Source organism: Notothenia rossii (genome assembly GCF_949606895.1).
Source record: "Notothenia rossii genome assembly, chromosome: 11".
Lineage (NCBI taxonomy): Eukaryota > Metazoa > Chordata > Actinopteri > Perciformes > Nototheniidae > Notothenia > Notothenia rossii.
The window spans coordinates 10,952,682-10,977,048 of NC_136910.1; the positions used below are offsets into that span (position 1 = coordinate 10,952,682).

Consider the following 24,367-nt stretch of genomic DNA (forward strand, 5'->3'; position numbering starts at 1 on the left):
TTTGCATGAATGGGTAAATAATTACTCCACTTAATCGATGATAACAATGTGGCTAATTTGCGACTAATTGTTAAATATTTTAAACTAACTAACTTCGCCCTCTCTCATAATGAAAATTAATGAAAATAATTGTATATATTTAAGCATATGCAATTAATAGTGGACGCTTGCATAAACTCTTTATTGTGTGTGGTCTTGTTCTTTCATAAATCCTCTCTTTTAAAGTCTGCTTTGGCAACATGTATCTAAAGTTGTACCACACACACACACACACACACACACACACACACACACACACACACACACACACACACACACACACACACACACACACACACACACACACACACACACACACACACACACACACACACACACACACACACACACACACACACACACACACACACACACACACACACACACACACACACACACACACACACACACACACACACACACACACACACACACACACACACACACACACACACACAATCAGATATGTGTCAGCTTTACCCGCTGAATGCCCTCAATCCCACGCAAAAACTACGATGGAAGAGCCAGATATGTATCAGGGTCAGCTTCCTTTAACACTCTCTGCAACACGCAGGCACACACAACACAGACAAAGATCAGATTTCAGTTTTGCTGACTCTTGCTCTCTAGTGTCTGTGTCTCTATGTGTTAAAGACTCATGAATGTATTCACACATGCACATAAATGCACCCACACACACACAATGAAACTCTTTAACCCCTCTTGCCTTGCAGGCGGTGAACACATCCCCCTGGCCCACAGATCTATTACTGGGTTATGTAAGGGTCTATAAAGCCCACCACAGTCTGACTACACAGGGACTAAATAGAGCCACACAAACATGTAACATAGTACTCAGTTTCTCACATAGAGTTTTTGTCTGAGCTTGTCATTTTATTTTTTTGCCTCTGTCACCTCTGTCCCTCAATATCTATTAATTTATAACAGAAACACAGAAATCATACATCACACATGCAACCAAACCCCCTGCCCTTGTACACAACATGGGTCCATTAACATACACTACTGTATGTATGAGAGTATTTATGTACTATGTATTCACATAACAAGCTCTGGCACATGTATATTATAAACGCAGCTTACAGACATCCTAGATTAGATATTCTACATACCGTTAAATTTTGATTAAATGCTATACTGTATTCGTCTAACTATTTTATGTTAATAGTTGTACGGTTTGTTAAGTCTTTTTTTATTTTTTTATTATCCAATACGAGCAAAAGCACACCAGTTTATGCAATCCTGTATGGTTCAAGCAGAGGGTGACTGAGAGAATGTAATCCTTCTCAAAAAGATAACCCACCAATGTAATATCTTCCTTCACTCAAATAGAAAACATGAATATGATTAGGGAGTTCAGTCACAGTGGAATGAAACAAGTTTGAAATATTATTGTTAAGAAAACGACAGCCTTTTCAGCTGAAGCTTCCAATTTGATCATATTCTTTTATCATTATTGCATGGACTTGTTGATGTTTGAGTGTGAAATAACACATGTACTCGAGGATTTAGAGTCTCACTCCATTATGTTTCAGTTGTATTAGAATGCACAGTACATGGCTTACTGACAAACCACCCTGCCGCCCAACACTATCTCACTTTATCTGCTCTGTGCGTGCCAGGATGTGCGCGCACTACGTGAAAATGTGCTATCAGTCACTTCTAGCATTATGACATAAAGCGCAGCCTTGTCAGCGCCTGGGTTGAATTACAGTCACCATTTGAACCACTCTGACCGTCTGCAAAGTGGCTTTTTGAAGCGCCACGGATCAAGGCATTTTACAGAGTTGGCATCTCTTCTGATATTCCAGATAGCAAAAGTGTGTGCTCAGTGTTGTGTGCGAGAGATAATAGACAGGATATGAAGAGATATATAGAGAGAGAGCGAGTAATGGCACTGAAGAGCAGGACAGAGCAAGAGATGAGAACAGACAGGAGGAGCACAGTAAAGTTGGGCAAAATGTACAGTGTGTTATCAAAGCAGCTAGATAACATTTTCCACAAGATATACTGCACACACACACACACACACACACACACACACACACACACACACACACACACACACACACACACACACACACACACACACACACACACACACACACACACACACACACACACACACACACACACACACACACACACACACACACACACACACACACACACACACACACACACACACACACACACACACACACACACACACACACACACACACACACACACACACACACACACCAGGAGCTAGGTACAAACTGATCCCCCCTTTGATGTCTGTATATGTGTCCATCTGTTTGTCCGTCTGGCTGTCTCCATCTCTGTGTGTGTGTGTGTATGTATGTGTGTGTGTGTGTGTGTGTGTGTGTGTGTGTGTGTGTGTGTGTGTGTGTGTGTGTGTGTGTGTGTGTGTGTGTGTGTGTGTGTGTGTGTGTGTGTGTGTGTGTGTGTGTGTGTGTGTGTGTGTGTGTGTGTGTGTGTTATTAGTTGAACTATGAGGGTCAGTTTATCCTTGATACATGAATTACATAACCAAGGTTGACAGAGAGCTACAGTACGACAAAGTCAACACATGAACACATAGTGGTCCTGTCAGAGCTAAACACTCGAGACAGGGGCCCAAACTTCTCACTCCTCCCTGACTCCAAATGTTCTCCTGCCATGCTTTCCATCCTGCTTACTACAATCACTCACTCCCATACACAGATTAAAAATGGACAAGATTAAAATGTTACCTATGAATATAAATGTTGTCAGTCAAATTCCCTAAACATGTAAAAGCTTAAAACCCAATTAAGTCATCTGTACTGTAGAGAATATCTCTTGTTGGGAATTCATTAATAAAAAAGGAGACCGAAGCCTAGTAAAGAATAAGTAACCATTACAAAGGCTTCAACTTAACTATTTTCATTAAGTTCAAGAAAGTTCAACAAACAAGGCTAAAATAATTCAAATATGTTATCAAAATATTTTGCTTTTTTGGGTTAAAACATTGCTTAAAAACGAAATAAATGTTCAACTTTTTTTGTGTTAATTAACAGTTCAGCTGTGTTGTTAATCCTGCCAATAATACAAGTTGTCAAAGAATAAAAGCAGGGGGATCCAGTATATATATAATAATATATAACAGGTCATTCAAAAAGTGAGTCATGGTACAAGACGGACGACTCGACACTATCTAATTTTCTTTGGAGGGATTCCCAATTGAAAGCCAGCTTTATCGGGGTCTTCAAAGGGAGAATTGCTGTTGTCATTTGACTCTTGTTCCATTGTGCCCATATATGGCTACAATGCGCCTTTGATTTTTTTGTGTCTCTCCTCTAGCTGACTTAAATGAAAAGCAGCTGATGTGAGAGGCATGCAACCTAAAGATGACATCATAATTACCGATCAATCTCGCCCCGTCTCGCTTTCTCTTACTCGGCAGTGCAATGTTGTGGTTGTTTATTCTCAAAGTCACTCACCATAAAAGACACAATGCCCCAGAGAGTAACTTCAGCCAACTTACAGTACACCTATGTATGTGTGTGTGTGTGTGTGTGTGTGTGTGTGTGTGTGTGTGTGTGTGTGTGTGTGTGTGTGTGTGTGTGTGTGTGTGTGTGTGTGTGTGTGTGTGTGCCAGTACATGCAGTATCTGCATCAGTCTTGAGCTGATAAGTTGGTATGACTCGCAAGGCAAATACCACAACGCAAGTCCAGCTGAAGGAAAGCACAATTACTTCTCTGCTTTCACATTTATATCAAATAGCAATAAACGCATTTCCACTGTCTCTGAGGATGTCATTAAGGGGGGGGGGGTGTCCCTAAAGGGCAGTCAAGCACTGTTTTTCTATCAATATTGTTCCAATAGTTAAGAAGTGCTCTCATCAACATGAATAACATCTCCATGAGGTCTTGTTTAAAAAGTTTTTCAAGCCATTCAGGAGTCACTCCACAGTTTTCTGATTGGTATCACAGATTCCAAAGTGAGCTCATCCCACTAAAATCCTGTAGTAAAAACTGAGCTTGTGAGATATACTGTAGGCTGACTTCACAAGTTTAATATGATGAGTCATAGCCTCTCAAAGGTCCCACAAAGAAAGGGAAACCATTTGGATGTTAGGTTTGAAGTACAGCAAAAACAATTAATAATTTGTCTTTATATTAATCTGCAGCTTTTTAAATGATTAGTTGAATGCGTGTTAATGCTGTAAACCTCACCTCATTGAATCGTGCCACCAGGTCCTCCACAGCGTTGCTTCGCTGAGCACTCTGGGTAGGCATGGCGGGCACAGACAGTGAGGCCTTGAGGTTAGGGTGGCGCTTGTTTTGACACTCGGGACTGCCTAGGTCTCGAGTAAGGAAACAGAGGTAGTCCAGAGGAAAGACCTGCAGAAAGAAACAGACAAATGTGAATTTTATTATTAATTCTGTTCATTTAAACTCACATTTCCACCAGACATGTGTTTGCGTCCTCTCACCCGCTGGTAAAGCTGCTGCTCTTGCTCGGTGAGGATGCAGGCGATCTCCTCGGGGAACTGAACAAGGTGACGCACGTCTGCCAGCTCCTTACTGATCCCACTGACACTGGGAGGCAGAGAGCCGCTGCTGGTCATACTGTTGGCCAGCTGACGCTCTGCACGGGCGGGAAAAAAGGAACAAGTCAGACATCAAGACGTTTACTTTCCTGATCTTACTTTTACACAACATATCAACATTGAGCTGGTATTCTATGGCGAGAGAAAAAGCTGTTGAACTCACTAAAAGGAGAAGAGGTGAGAGTTAATAGACGCAAAGAGGGTGGATGGGTTGCCTCCACTAGTAGTAGGCACACAAGGGAAGAAGGGACTGCTGTTGTTCGTACGAGAAATTCAAAAGCAGAAACCAGAGAAGGGAGTCAAAGGGAGACATTTTCCACTCTGATGTTTCTCTCTCACCATAAAAAGTTTTAAGCCTCATTGAAATGTGCATCTCTTTTTCCGGATTAACCCGAATGCCTCGAGTTTTCTGATCCATCAATCCCTGCATACCACATTCTCTCTAACCCCCCCGCCCCCCGACCAGCCAAGAGAGGCCTGCACACTTCACCCTCCAGAAGTGAACAGCATTGATCACCTGCCAGTTCCTGTGTTTGGATTTCAGTTGGATCCATTAGTCTGTCTGTTTACACACACACATATGCAAACCTGTCCTCATCTCTGCTAACAAAGGACTAATGGACATGTTCTACACTGGTGCTGCCAGGTAGACATACTGTACATTGTCGGGATGAATGCCACATAAACAGGATTTTCCAGCGCAGGAGCTTTTCCAGGGATGGTTTTAGGGACTGCATTTTGATCATAGAAACGAAAACATATTCTACTCAGTGGGGAATTATTCTAACAACAAAAAAAAAGAAATGTTGCTGAAATCCTCAAATACAAGCCATTACAAAAGCACCTGACAGCTAACAGCTTTAATCTAAACGGTATTTGTGCCTAATAAAGGGCAAATAGAAAAAAGGAAGTGTTTCAAACATGTTTTTATGTGCTATGAAATGATATGCATGCTAATTAAGTAGATCTTGTCTTTAGCATTTAATTTGCTCTATATGCTACAAAGATCTGTTTAGCAGAGTAGTGTTTAAAATAAAAGTGAAATATTGACTGTATTATATCATGAATGCAAGAAATAGTACATCAAATAGATTGACCCCCAGGAATTAGACAGATTTGGTCTGTTCATTCACACACACACACAGAAACACACCTGGTCCCCTCTCGCAATCACACACAAAAAAAAACTGTGTATGCATAGACATATACGAACACGCACTTATAGGTTGTCCTTGGTAACTCTTAGCAACAGGTAGCCATGGCAACAGCAGTGGCCGCTCTGCAGGGGCAAATTTTGCTTATTTACACAGTTTGATTTGTGGATCCGGCCTGCAGCTTCTGTAACGAACTAAGAACACAGAGACCTACTGTGCACAAGAGACACTTCAGAAACAACGAGAAGTGACAAAGGAAGGGAACAAAGAAGCAAAGAATAAGATAAACCTTAATTGGTTACTGTATTCAAGGACAGACCAAGAAAAGGTGGAACAAAGAAAAGAACAATTGTTTGAAAATGCAAGGAAATAGGAGAAAAGGGAGAGCAGAAGAGAGACAGGAGAAAAGGAAAGAGTTGAGATAGAGAGGAAGGAAGGGATAAGTAGATTAAGTGGAAATGTTGTAGTTTACACTGTGCTGCAGGTGTGAGCTATCTATCACAGTTACAGAGACATCGTAATCCACTGAATCCTTTAAATGTTACACACAGAGACAGACTACAGGTTATGAATGATGGTTCCTCTATATTGTCCAAGCTTGGAAAATATCTTGACATTTGTGCACCACGTTTTTACAAAGAACAAACACGTTTTGACAACTGAGAAGAGAGAGCCTGATCTCTTAAATATATGGAGTTTAAATAAAGTTGCAAACTGGAGAAAAAGTATCCCTTTTTTACTGAGAGATTTCCAAAAAGTGTAATGGTAGAAACGTACAGCTGCAACTTATAAAACAAACCAAGTAAAAGTGTTAAATCAAACCACATAGTTAAGATTTCAACTGTCATCCATTGGAAATGTGTTTGAGCTAGTGTCAAAAACAGATACTTTTAGTTGAACTGCTGTTAAATTAGAATAACAAATTGTGGAAGATCATTAACCATTTTTTATTATTTTATTAGAAAAAATGTCATTAAGATTTCAGTACAGTTTAAAATCAAGCATATGAGCAATGTCTCTTCCTTTCTGGTCTGAGGCTGTTTTCACATGCTAACCTTTTGAAGTGGAAATGGAGACAGCTAGAATGAAGTGATATGAATTGAATGACGCTGTTGAAGATTTAATAATTCATTTATTCCTCCTTTAAGCTAGGGAACACACGGGCAGGTAAAGCTTTCAAAAAGGTCATAAGAGATTCTGAAGACTTGATTAAAAAAGCAAATGTGCATTGATACAGAAAAGAAAAAAATCCCAACCACAATATGTTAAGAGTTCATAAAAACAACTGTGGTTTATATAACGTTTTCTAAATGTTGATTCTTAAAAAATGCCAAAGACCCTTCATTTTTAAAATCACACTGTTTCGTGTCGAAACCAAGGCTCCCAAAATAGAATCAATGATTAAGAAAATATGTTATATAATGTATAAAATAAATTGCTATGTGCTTTATCAATGTGCTCCTTCTTCACACAACTGTGCAATATCATTTTTGACAACAGATAAACAAACATTTAAAGCTGAATGGAATGAGACTGTGGATTCCAGTGATTTCTAATATAATCTGCGATCCACTGGTGAGAAAAAAATGTAATAAAAGTAGTTAGAAGAATACTGATGAGCAATACTGAGCATACTGCACTCCTGCTGATGGAACATGAGCCTGGACTAATAGACCATGATCGCCCATTTTGATGCACGGGTTCTCATGTGCTACAGTATGCATGCTGAATACAAATCCACATCCGCTGTGCTATGCTGTGGTGGCTTTGATTTCTATATATTTCCTTTTTTTCATGGCATTTCTGATTTAGCAGCTGGCATGCCATTAACAGAGCATGTGGTGGATATATTATTAAAAACAGAATTTCAGTATTTAAGTCTGATTTTCAGAGGGTAGATTAGTGCTGCATGTGTGTAGTTCTGTAAATCATTAATCAATTAGTGAACATTAAGAGTAATGCATTAAACTGTTGATGTCTGCATCACTAGTGTTCATAAGACCTCACTGAAGCTCAACAATTGGTTAATGGTATTAATTATTTGTAAAAAGGTAAGACACTCATGTCATGATCAGAATCAGGGTTAGTACCAGGTAAGTTTACACATTACAGAGAAGGTGCTTTGGTGTGTATTAGGTGCAGATAAAAACATATCAAGAGGAATACAATTGTGAAAACAGAGCAAATAAAAAACGATTTCTTATATGATGATTTACTCTAAACAATTTGAAGCAGGAGCTCTACCCTCTAATTATAGCAACAGCAAATGTACTTTCACCATCACCACCACCAAAACATAATTATATATGGATAACAAAATACTAAATCAATGTCTCATTCAGTGAAATCCAAGGACAATAACTGACTCATGGGGAACACTGTAAGACATGAAACTCAATCTGAAAGGATACAGGTGACATCTTTCAACACTATGAGGTTTGTTCACACACACACACACACACACACACACACACACACACACACACACACACACACACACACACACACACACACACACACACACACACACACACACACACACACACACACACACACACACACACACACACACACACACACACACACACACACACACACACACACACACACACACACACACACACACACACACACACACACACACACACACACACACACACACACACACACACAGAGAGAGAGAGAGAGCTGATGACAACTCCTCCGCTGGAGTATTTAGGGCACTCAAACAGGTGCAGCACAAACAGCCCGAGTCAAAGGACCGTTAGATTAGCCCTTTGAACCTATAAATATCATAATACATTTTAAATTATTTCCTCTTGACAATATCAACAATCGTATTTTGTTTTCCGGTTCTGTGTGGGGGATTAAACTGTCTGATATCTGAACTACTGTAATGTTGCATCACCACAAATGGAAATCAGGAACACAGTTTAATCTGATTTATTCAGATTTTCAGAAACTGCTGAAGAAAAACAATAAAAATCGTCCATTCAAATCTCTCCAGCCACACTGTAGCATTAGACAGCTTCCATTCATGGTCGTAGACACACACACAAATCAACAAGTAGTAGCAAAACAAACTAACACATGCACAGCAGCATGCACAAACATACAAAACCAAAGAATCATAACACACACATGCAACCGTATACACAGACACACACAGCCACCACAGAAGCAATACACATTGATCCATCTGACAGCTTTCAGTCTCCGTCTGGAATCAGATAGGCGCACAGAACCACGTGCAGACATAGATATAACATTTTGTTTTTCTCTCTTTCTTGGTGGGGAGGACAAAAAAAACGTGATGTCGATAAGAAGTTTGGAGAGATTAAACAAAAGGCTCTTTGTAATGAATCCAAATGTCAAATCAGAGCAATGAATATTTCACATCATTAAGTCAAGTGAAAGTACATTTGATGAGATTTTTTAAAAGCACATCATTTTCTTTGTAATATGTTATTCATATAAAGAGGTTTCAGGTCAAACTAAACTGTATTTTTGCACAGGATATATCGATATGTAAATTAGCTTTTTCTGTGTAACTTTACTGTGACTTGACACAAATCAGATGTAACACAGGTCACTCAGTGTCTGACTGTAAGGTGTCATACTATCCGCAGAGACAAAACGTATCCACGGCCAAGTGTGACAAAAGCTCTCGGGGTCAACTCAGTGTGACGTTGCCCAGAGATTCTGAGATTCTTGACTGTCACTGTCAGGTTTCTGGTATCAAGGGGGCACATTGAACATCCTCACACACAATGTTCCAAACTGCTGCATCATCCATCACATAAAGAAAGTAGAAGGGCACTCAGAGAGCGCACACCTCTGCCAAAGCCAAATGTCCTATAGTCATAAATACAATTTGTATCTGCCCTGTTTTATGGATCCATTCCAATATTTAATAGGTTCTTCCTTTGCCCATTCTATACCCTTGCACCCCTTGCCATTTTCAGGAAAATCAAGGCGGTGGTTTTCCGTAATGTTGCTGGCAAACAAACAAACAATCAGAAAAACGTCAACAAAAAATCCTTACCAAAAGTTTAAAAAAATCTAAGTTTAAATTGGATCAAAATGTTACCGTCCCTGTGAGATGATTCTGGATACTCGAGATCCCAGGCTGTTGGTGAATATGTTTTTTTTGTATTTAGAAGTTCATAAAATGTTGTAATTTAATACGTAAAATTAATAAGTAAAAAAGGTAACACAATCAAACAGGTCCAGGGATATTTGATATATATATAAACCAATATGAAAGACTGACTTAAGGAGAATATAAATGTCACAAATTTGGTAAGACACACTGTGAAACTGTGAGCCCGCATTTGACATGAATTGGAAAATAAATATAAAGTCAACATGCAATGGCTACATATTTCACAGAGCAGTATTTTAACAATGAAGCCTTAGGAGTTAATACAAATATCAACACCGATAGCCAAAAACAAACCAAGAAATCAAATTTGAATCCCACTTAATATGTAATATGTCTTTAACACCCAGCAGAGCAAATGACTCGCTATCACAATCAGTCAATGATTATCATGCAAACAAGTTCCCCTTTGATTTCTGATATGCATAACACCTAAGTGGTGTCCACAATAGAAAACAAACAGTAGTTGTAATCATCATACATAAAGACACTACATTTAGAAACAAATACAGACAGAACTATTTCATATGTACTCAGTAAATATTATAATTTCTTACAAGTTTTGGGAATGCACAGGCAGCCATACAGTAACTCACATTTCCTGTACTCACTGATCAGCTTGTAGTCCGCTCTGTGAGAGTGCTTCATGGTTGCTGCGTCCACTCTGACAGAGCCGGAGCCACCAGAGTACACTTGTCCACATTCGCACCCTCAGTGCCTTCTCTCCTGCAGCTGCTCTCTCTCTCTCCCTCTGCTCTCTCTCCCTCTGCTCTCTCTCCTTCTCTCCCTTTCTCCCTCACTCCATGTCTAACTCTCAAATTCAACCTGTATCTCCGTGTCTTTTTCACTCACCTGGCTTCTTTCCCTTTTCTTATCAGCAGTCAGTCCTTGCTTTTTCTCTTGACTGCATTCACTATCCTTCTCTCTCTCTCCCGCCCCCTCTTCACTGACACCATACATAGTTCACAGCCATGTGCTACAGTTCAACCAGGCAGACCATCCAGCTACATGTACACACACAGTGATAACACACACTGGGCAGAGTGCAGGAGACATAGGCAATAACAATAGATTCAAAAAAATGTCCCCCCATCTTTTTTTCTCATAGTATCCTATTATACACAGGATCACTGAATTGAAATTGTTTTTATTTGTATATTTGGAGAGGAATATTCCTATTATGAGTCGCAGTAAGGTGCTGATAACTGAAGTGTCTATATGATACTTCTGAATAAGTATTTAATGTCTTTTTGTGGTTACTGCACAAGAGCTGAAACAATAAGTGGCTTATTCTATGGACAGAAATATCATAACACCAATTAACCACCCAAATATATTATACTTTAATCCAATTAAAAAAGATCTACATGTATTCTTGGGTCACAGTGTTTTGAATCTGAAGACGTTTTGCATTTTTTGTTTTACATTAAGCTAATTTGAGTGTTTGGGTTTTAAAACAACAAGTAAAGCAAACTAAGGATGGCACTTAACAAAAACTCTTTACTAGACTGTATATGTATTTTGGATAAGGCACATTACCTTAGTAAGATTCACTGAAATACTTATTATGTATAATTTGTTTAGAAAAGATGTCTAAAAAACGAAGTCTGCTACAATAAAAGAGCAACCTAGGTGTAACAATATAACCACATTCAAAAACATGCTGTTATTTGTCAAAACTATCAAAGGTTGTCCAACCGTTACCTTGGTCCAAATATTATCTTAGCTAGTGTTCACATGTGAAGAAAAAAGTCGTAGTCCAGCCTGAATGCGTTCAGATAAGTATTTTTAGCAATTATCGCCATGTAAACAATATGTGCTCTTGAAATCCTTGAGACTTCCCTTCAGTTTGATTCCCCACCACATCTGCTGTCAGTGCTAGCAGGCAACACAATGTACAATGTGGACCGAGAGGAAGAGAGAGAAAGAAAGAAAGAGGGAAAAAGAAAGACATCAGTCTATTGCTGAGCTTGCTACTTCCTTTAGCAGTACACTAAATTGTGCGACGAAGGAAACGAGGTCAAGAAAAGCACTTAAACCACTCCCATTTACAGTTCACACGAAAATGGCTAAATCCCAGTGGTCCTCGGTAGAGTTTTTCTTCAATAATTATAAACTGTGTACTCGAGAGTAAAGGGGTCAACGGGAGATTAAGGCATTTCATCCAAAAATTGATAAAAAAAACTCCAGAGACCTAAAGGCACGCTTCATGATTATGATAAGCATAATGATATCTAGGGTATTGCAAAACCCATGCTTACATTAAAAGTACTTCAAACAAATGCATTTTCAAACATATGCTTTAATGAAAACTATTCCTCTCAAAGCCTTGAAGATCAACCACATTTAACACAGAAAAACAACCTTGACCCTACCTTTGTCTCGCCCCATTAACAATCTGAATTTGTCTTTATAGGTGTTGCTAGTCATTACAAAAGCCTGTGGTAATGACCCAGACATGTGTCAACTCAACCTGTTAAGCATCATTTATCTCTCCAAAACATTTCTCTTGACCTGCTACTTCAACCAAATGATTGCTCTGCTACCAAAACACCAACTGTCATTCGCACACATCAGAGGAACCAGCAAAATGCTTTCAGGTCATGACAATGGATGATACATGTAAGGAACGTCTAAACACTTCACCTCTCACTCACCACTTTAAACTCTAAGAATATACCACGGTTGGCAAGGAGATGATCCTGGTAGGCATAGTATCTATGTAGGAGCCTTTTTGTAAAAAATGTAAAAATGTGACTTCAAGTGCAAGTGTTGCTACCACTATACTGAATCCAAAACACCTTGTTGATACAGGGTGGGCAAGCAATGAAAATAGGAAAGAAAACATGAACAAATTGAGGTGTTTTGTCATAAAAACAACCTCCATATAACATAGTCTGACTTATTGGGCCCTAACGATTAGTGAAAAAACGTGTTATTATGAAACACATACTTAACTAATGCAATTATTTTTCGCTAGTTTATCGAAAATCGAATATGACAATGGAAACCACTTCAACCAGTTAGATTTTCTACTAATGTAAAAACTATCCTGAATGTAAAACGACTGCTGGCACAAACACATTTTTTTTATGAATACGAAGTCCTTCAAAGGAAAATACGTCTGAACCTGTGACACGCAATTACCTCCAGCATGAATAGGTTTTATTCATCCTTTTTTCGAAGGCAAAAAGAAAGAGGAGAGCGAATGTATAGAGAGAACAGGCAAAGGCTTTTCTATAGACCTTGGATGAAAACATGTCATTGGCTACCACTGTTTATTAATGTCTATTTCAACCATGTCAGTTTTATATGACAAATTGAACCTGAGATTCAGTTTGAAAAGCTAGCAAACACTGGTAAGAACTAAAAAGAAAAGAAAGTTCTGTTATTCAACGGGGGAAATGGAACATCTTATTTTCAAGGTCGTGCGATCGATACACAGACGCAGGCTCTTTGTCTGTTAATCTTTAAAACGCCTGACAGAATCGTAGTCCATTCACGCCTATTTCTGCTGGCAGGTTTGAATGGATCTTATGTTGTGCATATCCATTTGAAACTAAATAACACAAGTTAGATTTAAAAAGAGCTTTTTCACTAACATAGAATAATAGCAGGTTATGATGTCAAAAGACTGAATCGAGGAATTACACCATAAATGGTAAGAAAGAAGTGCACAAGCACGATCTCACTTGAATCTTACAGTATGTCATACCTTCCAAAAACTCCAGGATAATCAAAAGATAATTATTTTCACTTTACAAACAATGTCTTAAACTAAAACATGCCTCATCTTGTTGAATTTGTTCAAGATTTAAAGCAATTCTAAATCTTTGCTGCAGGAAAATGTATGGATTTGCTTTCTGGTAAACTAAATGTCAAATATTTCAAATGGCATTGCCACACAGGTGGTTTCCATGCTTGTAAAAGGTAGAGGTGAATGTCAGATGGGAAACAGATAACTTTAAAAACAAGTTGATATGTCTTGTCTTAGGTAATGCTCATGCGCAGTGTGTGTGCATGTGAAGTCCGAGTCCTGCCAAGACTTCTAAGCTGCTATGTGTGTGCGTGTCTGCCTCTATTCTGTTCCCCGCAACACCTATTAGAACAGAACACGATGTCATGGTAAAGATATGTGCTGTATGAGAGTGTGTGTGTGTGTGTGTGTGTGTGTGTGTGTGTGTGTGTGTGTGTGTGTGTGTGTGTGTGTGTGTGTGTGTAAAATATTTCTTTTTTTACTCCATTAGCTTGTCTGTTAAATCATTACGTGTTTTTGTCAACATGATTGATAATAATATAGCAAGTCACAGAGAGACACACAAAGAATCATGTCTGTGTGTGTGTGTGTGTGTGTGTGTGTGTGTGTGTGTGTGTGTGTGTGTGTGTGTGCGTGCGTGCGTGCGTGCGTGCGTGCGTGCGTGTGTGTGTATGCGTGCGTCTCCTTGATCTCGTCAGAGACAGCCTGTCCCCTGGACCAAAGCGAGTTGTAGTTAATGTCAGGATCGGCTTACATGTATGTCATACGTAACATGATTGTAGAGAAGGTGGACAGAGAGTTACCAGCTGAGGAGCAGAGCGACAACCTGATTGGCTGGAGAATGAAGTCATATGCAGAGTCAGGCAGAGGAGACACAGAAAGGGTGAGATACAATTTACATGATGCGGATGTGTCTATTTAGATTGTCTCGTTGCATTTCATCATTTACTTTTCATGTCTTTCTCACCAGGACAGAGAGATTCTGCTATGTAGTTTACGTACAATAAAATCAGCCCTACATGCGTGTGCTTGTTACATAAAAACACGAATAGACATTTGAAACATCCCTCCTGAGCTTTAGAGAGGAGTACGTTTGAAGTGCATATCACCTCTTTTCAGATGTTAAGACATAACCTGGCGTGTGCATCAGTGTTAAGTGGACACTGTGATGTCAGGAGGCTTTTTCTTCTTCCTGTGCGTCTAACACCACTTTAGCGTTGTGTGTGCATGTGTGTCTAAACTGTACAATGGAGCAGAGAGAAATGGAGAGAGAAAATGAGAAAGGATGGTATAAGTAGTGAGAAAGGACAGCAAAGGAAATATAGAGAAAAGAAGAAGGAAAATGCAACCACTGGGATCAACTACAGACGTGATGGACCGACCCAAAACCCGCTGTGGGTAGTAAAGAGCCGTGTGGGAAAAGAACGGAGAGGACGAGAAAAGATCGGAGCCGTGGACCACAGGGGAACAGTGAGAATCTTCTTCACTCAGAATTCAAACAGACACAAAGATGTTCTCCCCAAAGTCTCTGCTTCACTTGTCATCAGGTTTTCATACTGTATGTACGAATTGGGCTTTTATTGGAACACACGTTGTATGATGTAAAACTGTTTGCTTATCAACACATTTGTTTGGTTTGCACACTTAAACACACATATAGACATGTTCTACTGAAGTATGACACCCACCTTTCAGCACGGCGTGGCAGTTGGGGATCTGGGGTAAAGGGCAGGGCAGAGAGGAGCGGGACCCGAGAGCTGCTGTGGCCTCCAGCAGGGCTCCGGTCAGCAGGGAGCACGCCGACGTCCTCTGCACACAGACACGATAAAACCTAGAAAGTGGAAATAACGAAGAGTCTTTTATTGTGGCTGTGATTCGAAGACATTCAGGGCAGAGTACTGCAGCATGGCAGCCTTCTTATTCTCTTACATCACTTGTTTTCCCGTTGCTTTTTAAATCCAGTTTAAATGTTCCACTTGTGCATTAAGAGAGCTGCATAGTGAGACTCTTGCATTTTATACTGAACTACTTCCCATTTATTCATCAGCTCACCCTCCTTAAAGATGATACAGTCAAGTTGATTGTTTGGTTTGATCTATAGTGCCAAGTGCAAAGATTTCAATATATTTCCCTTGGTTTATAGAGAGCATTTCTTAAGTGACCTCTCTAACCAAAGGTGCAGTCCGTTTGACCAACACAGATGACATAAGCAATAAGAAACAGTATCATTTGTCAAGTGCTTAATTCTGCTTTCAACCTTTATTAATTGTCTAAATGTTTAACTGTTAATACCAAACACAGTTCCAGTCTCTTTAGGTTTTCTTCTTAGCATGATGGGCCAACAAAATGGATGTTACATTAAGAAATACTAAATAAGACCAAAATGGCTACAAACCTATGTGGATAGAAAGGCTGACAGTAGCAGTGATGGAGGAGGGGGTGAGGGTCCGGTCCGGCTGGGCTGCTGCTGCTGCTGCTGACAGCGTTGGATAGCCAGCGAGACTCCCTGAGGCACACACATCCAGGAAGAGACAGCAGGAGCTTTTTGGCGGGATGAATCAGGTTGAGCTCCTCTCTGTCCTGCACATAGTTGTTAACCTGTTGAGGAAGTCATTGACACATTGGTCACCTACTTTAAATGAAAGTTATATTTATATAAATACATTTCCGCAGTTATAACAGGATGAAGAGGTAAAGCCAATCCTACATTACCAGCCTTGAAAGTTCCCCTTTTATACTGTTTTTCATCAATATATTATAGGTCTCAGTTATATACAAATCATGTCTCTGAAGTGTTTGGTCGAAAGACGAAACAGATCATTGTAGCATCCCATAATCCCGTCTGTTTCAAAAGTGCTGATTCTCTGTCTGTTACTTTAGATGAAAATAAGGAGCCCCTCCCCACACCCCTCAGAGATATTTGGTTAAAAAGAACACAAAGGTAATCTAGTACCCCTTTCACACCAAGGCTTTTGCCGTTCTAGCTCCGTGCTAGAGCTTTTCTGCTTCGGAACCGGTTCTTTGGTTCAGCTCCCGCTCTGTTCACACCGCTCAGAGCCCGACTGGTGCTGCGTCATCGTATGAGTCATGACGTTACCGTTTGCATGCCTGCTTCATAAAGCCAAACCGTGCAGAACCCCCTCACAACAACAATGGCCGATTGTATTGAAGCGCTACTCGTTTTGCTCTGTCGAAACGAAATGGAAGAAATGGGACGACTTTACTGCCAACTTTACAGTCGTTACATGCTACATTCAAAAGTTGGTGGATGTCGCGTGTTATTTGGACGCAGCCCAGATCCGACGTTAAGCGTGACGCATGCGGTGCTTGCTTTCTAGACCGACAACTTTTTGGTACTTGAAACGAACCGGATTCTGGAGCTTAGATGCGGCTCCGCTGCGGTGTGAACAGGAAAAAACGGTGCTTTTCAAGCTCCAGCTCCGAACCGGCCCTGGAACCGCGTTGGTGTGAAAGGTGCATAGGAGGAGATTCAGGTGATAAGGTGGGGGGGGTGTCACCTTGGTTGGTGATTGGCTAACACAAGCCAAAACATCGTTATAACATCATAAAGCGGACAAAATCTGATCGGCTCATTTTCAGATAGGTTTTATAGAAATGGATCAGGACGAAAATACACTTTCATAATCTCTTTACACAGAGAGGACACATATGTACTGTATGTATAAAAGACATGAAAAAGTGGATTTTGTATAATAGGTAAAATAACTGAGACGAAAGAGGGGTTCAAGAGCGCTCGGGTAGAAATCAGCTCATCCGCTGCTGTGTTTCACCTTTCAGACTGTTATACAACATCTGAATCAGAGGTCATTCTCATCAGCTCCTCTGCTGTGCTCATTGTCGGAAGCCATTTCCTCTCAAAGCAATTTCCTCTCAAAGCGTGAAAAGAGAAAAAGAATAGATAGAAATGCCACAGACACTTAAGGATAGGAAGAATGTCGGGCAAGGGATCTGGAGAGAAAGTGTCGGTGTAGGTATAAAGAGAAGGAGAATAATGGGGAGATGGAGAAAAGGATGGTGGGAGGCAAGAGAGAAAGAAGAGACGTCACTGAGGAGTTTTAACATTTTGACCTTAGCGAGAAGCCTCCTCTTCATCGGTTCACACTCTTCTCGGAACAAAATCCATCCGACAAATGAAAAACACTTATCCAAAATGATTTGAGTTGTCCTTAAGTGAACCTGAATTTCTCAGAAAAGCCATTACGACAACATTTTGTGGCGATGTTAAGTGGCCCTTAATGTCTTCTGCAGGGGTGGATATTGCAGTATTGGTCAAAATCGATACCGGTGACAAAGCAGGGGGCAAGCGCATTACAAGGTTAATGAGAAAATATGGCTTGAGTGTAAATAAGCTTCAAAATATTCCCAGGAAGGAAAAATATATACGCCATCACCCTCCTGGATTATGGTGTAAAATTAAATACTCCGAATTAAGTACATGGATCTGTGTTCACTCCTTAACATACGTCCTGTTTGTATTAAGAGCTGGCAGCAGCGTGGCACACACACACACGGTAAGCTACTTGTCTCAGTGGGATGGGTTTCCTGCATGGGGTGTAGGCCTAGATGTTGTCAGATCTGGGCCATCCCGAGGGAAAGGAAACATACCAGCCTGCACGTTTAGAGAGTGAGGGAGCCGTGTGAGGGAGAGAAAGGGTGAGACACTGAGACACTAAGAACACCACACACACACACACACACACACACACACACACACACACACACACACACACACACACACACACACACACACACACACACACACACACACACACACACACACACACACACACACACACACACACACACACACACACACACACACACACACACACACACACACACACACACACACACACACACACACACACACACACACACACACACACACACACACACACACACACACACACACACACACACACACACACCTCTCTCAGTACTGTATTGACCTGCATTCCAGCAACAAGCTTATTACTAAAAGGCGAAACTTTCAACAACATTATGAAATAAAAGAAAGTGTGATTTAACACGTTTACACACAAAGCGCCTTTTATTACTCCCCTTATCCAGAACATTCTCTGACTCATATTTCTGGTAAAAGATTTTTTTTCTATCAGCATCTAGAGACTGTGCTTGTCCAGTGAACGAACAGACATAAAGTCTACCACATTGACAGTGTATTTATCCGCATTTAATAAAAAGCAAAGAAGCCGACTTGGCCGGGGACGTAGATTGCTTTCATGCTTCTGTTATTTACTTGATTTAGATGGGCAGGTTATCAGTTAATTAGGGCAGTATTTTTCGTTTTTTCCTGTAACTAATAAAAACCCAAAGGATTTTACCTCGAAGCAGGCTGTTGTGTCTGTAAATGCTTTGGCTAAACTTGGTGCATGACTGTGTTGTGATTGTGTGTTTTTTAATTGTTTGTAACTCTAAAACTGTCTGAAACTGTGCTGTTACCATTCTTGGTCCAGGACTCTCTTGAAAAATAGATTTTTAATCTCAATGAGACCTATCCTGGTTAAATAAAGGTAAAATAAATAAAAAATAAAATTAAGGGAAAATAAGGTTATATGTTATTTTATATTGCTTGAATATTTCAGTAACAAGTATGACGCAACAGAAATATCAATAGAATTACCAAGTGGCTTCAAACAGCCATTTAAAAAACAGCAAATATGGACTTACACGACTATGCCCTTGCCAACCAATACAATATTGGTATCAGTGTCTCTTCCCAAGCTGTCCTGCTTATGACAGCAATTATGGCATGAAAGCATTTTATCTAGGCAAGAATAAACGGCTGCTGTCTAATTCAATGTTCAATTGAGCCAACACATACATTCTTTAATACAGACCAAGATTAAAGTACTTCAATTGACTTTTTGTGGTGGTTCAAGAGCCTTTATTCAAGATTTTTTAAATGATTTATCATGACAATAAATAAGAATTATTATGTGTTTTCCCTTGGATTTGTATAAATGTTGTCAACAACAATGAAAGAAAAAAGAATCCTAAACTGAGTAGCTCATTCAAGCAGAAAAACACAACCAACATAGTGTGTTTTGTTTTATCCAATCACTTTGTATACCCAGTTGAGGTCAGTTTCTTGTCCTGTGAAACCTCCTCTTTCCTAACATTAAAAGACATGAAAGGATATACTCTTTGACTGTATAGCACGTTCTACTTCCACACACACATCGAGGGGCTATGCGAGGTGACGAATGAAGCAAAAAAAGGCTGTTTGTATATGTGTGTGTATAAGTGTGTAAGAGAGCCTGACTTCAAAGGACCCTGCAGGGAATGTGGTTCTGCTTCTGATGGACACAAAGCAGCTGTCTTCTTTACAGACTCACAAACAAACAAACAAACAAACAAACAAACTCATCTTCAAACTCTACGCAAAAACATGGACAAAATAAGAGATACTTTTGTTTAAAATGCCAGTATAAGTTTAGTGTATTGTAGCGTGTATATACTGTATGTACACTTAAACATAATAATCAAAAGTGTATTTCCCAAAGTGTGGAGATGTTTAAGACTGTTTATGTAAGAGGAAACAAATGAGTCTACTAGCTTCTGATTCTCAGGTTTCACAGATGTCCCACGACAATTAATCCAAAATTGACACCATGAGATAAAAAATGTACCCTTGTCATCAAAGGCTTAAGTGTAAAGGAAGGGGAAGGTGTGATATAGTGACTAAGTTATTAGCTGGTTATACATGCATGCATACATTACAAGGGAATTAATGTAATAATTAACAGAATTGTACATTTTGCCTAATGTCTTTTATTAAATCTCAGTAGTTAAGAGGCTCAAACACACAAGGGCATTAATAGCTCAGGCATTGAGGCCATAACTGCATTTCATCTCCATTACATAAGTAAAGGTTATCCAATACCAATATTGTGTTCTCATTCCTGGTAAGCTACGGTTCTACTGATCTTGCCGTTTAGCCAGTAAGCAAAACTAAAGCTATTTGAGTCATCTGCCACTAGTAAAGCTTTTTATATCATGTTACACTGTGTGTGTACAGGAAATGCTAATGGCTTAAGCTATGAAGGTAACGTATACATGCTACAGTGCTGAGGCAGCTGCACTGATTGAGCTCCCCTTACAACAAGTTACAGTAACTTCCAAAAAGATTTATCCTCTGTCAACATTTTACCGTGTACAGTAGAGATGTTAAGATTCACCGATTCGCATCGGTGCACCGGCATAAACGTTCAAGATGCGAGTGCACCGGTTGAAAGAGTGCACATCGGCTACAGTTTGGGTTGAACTCGCGATGCATCGATTGCGTAGCGTCTTTGCATCGGTAAAAAACCGATTCATTCATATAAAATCCCCTTATCTTGTCAACGTTCAGCAGAGACGATCTTTGATATTTGCTTCGCCACTACGGAGAACGAGAGTCTCAGTTATCAACACACACGGAAGTTGAGGAGAAAGAGAAACACAGCGCAGCGAAAAATACCTACAAATCAAACGTTTGGCAACACTTCGGATTGTTCAAGAAAGACGGTGTAATAGTCATTTATGCTATATAGTTGACCGCAGGTCATGGAGAGTAATAAGGTATCCGTAGACCTTTGTATGAGGTATCTTTATTACTTAACAGGTCTACAGCCATGATACATAGATCCGTCCTAGATGCGGACTTGCATACACACAGTATCACTCCGCAGCCGCACCCCATCAGTAACGTCCTGATGGTATATGTGCGCGGCACTATTACTACAGACGGTCAACTTGAAAAATCAAAAAAGTAGTACGAGGAACTTAGCGACGCACATAAAGAGGCGACATGGGGTCTGCGGCTGAAAAGAGAAACCTGAAAGTGAGACATATGAGTTAAATCACTCAGTGAGGTGTTCTGTCAGAGAGAGGTGTTTAGCTTACAGCAGCCTGTGACGGCCAATAATAATTTAAATGTCTTCCTTACTGTAAGCAGTTATGAAATACCTGTTTGTGAAAGGTTATTTGTTTTCTTTATTGTTCAGATAGAAACCACTGCTTTCTGCTCACTGGTGAGTTAGCCTCTGAGTGTTAAGCACATCAGGCTGGCAGCTGTATGGGCATTGCTCTATGGTAGCTGTTATTTGCACATTGTTAATCATGAGCAATGCATCCTTACATTGTTTAACTGTGAGGTGTTATACAATCGTACTGTACTCTGGAGAGCTTTTAAAGGTAAAAAAAATAAACGGCATGATGGGACGTGCAGTACCAAATATGTAAAGCACTTTTTTGTTAATGTATGATTTGCTGCATATAAGGAATAAAACAAAAATCCTCTGTCGTACCATATTGAAGTATCATTATTTTTGCATCGTGTTGAATCGCATCGTATCGCCCCGAATCGCATAATGTTGAATCAAATCGTATCGAACTGTATCGCAACAGGGGTGAATCGTATCGTATCGCATCGCCTGGTGTTTCAAAGGTATCGTTAATGTATCGTATCGTGGCAACGTATCGAGATGCGCATCGCATCGGCCTCAGTGATGGAGATGCACATCCCTAGTGTACAGTCAGAAGTCAAAAGCTGTTTGGCTCATCAATATAACAACATCAATTGTCTGACTTTGCTGCATAGAAATGTAATTTGTAATGACGGGCATATGTTGTCCATATTCAAGATACAGTATAATGTTCATGAGAAAGTATTTTCTTTTTCCTACAGTCAGAATTTAATCCAAACTATTTGATCTGTGCTTTGGGTCATAGTGGAACTATTTGCCGCTTCAGAGCCAGGTATCAGGAGGAGGAGAACAAAAGCAGAGATAAAAGCTAGTAAGTATTTGCAAAAAAAGGAATTTTCCAGGTGGCCTAAATAAATCTGTTAATCCAGTTTGAAATATTAAAAAAAATATGTGTGTGCTACATATATGTTAAAAACAGACATTTGTTCCAAGAGACGCTTTAAGTTCAGTTATGACAAACACAACCCGCTCTAATTTCTCCAATGCTGTAGAAATACAATGTTTTGAGGAAAGGAAATTTTTTGGGGATGTGTGGTATTTATGTTCTTATTACAGAAGCTGCATCCAAATATTTTAACAACTCATCAAAAGGTGATACGTTAGGCCTCATACCTATCGAGAAATAATGTTCATGAGAGTTTGAAAAAAAATGTAAAAATAATGATAAAAATAAAAGAACACCAGAGCTTTTTCTTGCTATTTAAAATTCTACCTATATATTTAACACAAGGCTGTTTAGCAAGGCATCGATCTCAGCAACCTGGTCCATAGTGGGCAGATGATGTGTCCTATTCTGAGGCTTGTTGCCACCTGAAGAGTCTAGAGAGTTTGTCCTTCTCAAGGATGGTGATCAAACATGTGAGTGCATACAGTACATGTGTTAAAATAAATAAAATCATCACAACACTAATATACTTACAAACTATGACTTCCATATTACAAAAAAATCACCCCGTTGGGACATTTCTCTGCCTGGCAACCGCCATTCTGGGAAAAGGATTAGCACGGTTTTGCTGTGGGGTATCGCACAGATCTACTGGACCTTGAGCAGGAATGCACTCACGTACATACACATGCTAAAATCCAGACAAGCAAACACACTCTGACTCATGCCCGTGCCATTATGTATATCATACCAGACACATAGAGTATGAGCATGCAGGACACTGGAGAGGCCGACGCTGCCTCCCAGAAATCCAACCCCCAACGCCTCTAACCTCTCCACTTTGATGTCTCCGGCTTCCACACACACTAACATACTCCCTCACTGACACCATCTCTCTGTCGCATACACACTCCTCCTCAATTACTGTAATATTGTCCAGTACTCCGAGGCAGAGATCCCCTGATGCAATGGAGCTCAGCTGTCTGTGAGATGCCTAAATAGTGTGTGTGTGTGTGTGTGTGTGTGTGTGTGTGTGTGTGTGTGTGTGTGTGTGTGTGTGTGTGTGTGTGTGTGTGTGTGTGTGTGTGTGTGTGTGTGTGTGTGTGTGTGTGTGTGTGTGTGTGTGTGTGTGTGTGTGTGTGTGTGTGTGTGTGTGTGTGTGTGTGTGTGTGTGTGTGTACAGTATATCTTTCTTCCCACTATTGTCATGCAAGCACACACACAAAGGGTGATCTGGGGTATGATATCATGAAATTAAAACACATAAAAAGATTAGCTGGGGATTCAAAAACTCACTGCATTAGTCCCCTTAACCCCCCACATACTCTCCCACGAAGCCAACATACAAGGAATAGAAATATTTTTAGACGCATTGGGGGTCGGGGTTAGTCGAGGTCAGCTAGGGGTCAGTGTTAAAAGAGCTCAGGTCACAGGAAGAGACGTCAGCCTTAACCCTTCTTTTACTGAGCAAGTTGACTTTTGCCAATTGACGGTGTATTTAGGTTATTTTAGGATTAAAACGTTTATTTATAACACTTTGGGGATTTTTTTTTTATGCGAAAAGGAACATGATTCAAGTGTTTTGGCTTAAAAGCTTAATGCCTTGTGGAAATGTAACTTATTTTAGGACTCATGGAGCTTAAATCAGTACAATAGGGGTTTCAGAACAGCATGGTAGAGCATCAGAATGCGTCATCATTCCTTAATTTTCTCATCCCATAAAAATGTCTTTTCCACTTCTACTTTCTTAATAGTTAAG

The 24,367-nt window shown here is 39.9% G+C and overlaps 1 protein-coding gene across 4 annotated transcripts in view; it reads right to left on the bottom strand.

The window, feature by feature from the left end:
- Positions 1 to 24,367, bottom strand: part of plce1 (phospholipase C, epsilon 1) — an 85,349-nt gene that overhangs the window by 26,626 nt on the left and 34,356 nt on the right. For all 4 annotated transcript variants that reach the window (XM_079660831.1, XM_079660832.1, XM_079660830.1 and 1 more), the window contains exons 6-9: positions 16,109 to 16,311; positions 15,402 to 15,544; positions 4,524 to 4,678; positions 4,259 to 4,431 (exon numbers count right to left, since the gene is read on the bottom strand). In XM_079660831.1, coding sequence (XP_079516957.1) covers positions 4,259 to 4,431; positions 4,524 to 4,678; positions 15,402 to 15,544; positions 16,109 to 16,311 — 674 coding nt within the window. The remainder of the gene's footprint in view (positions 1 to 4,258; positions 4,432 to 4,523; positions 4,679 to 15,401; positions 15,545 to 16,108; positions 16,312 to 24,367) is intronic.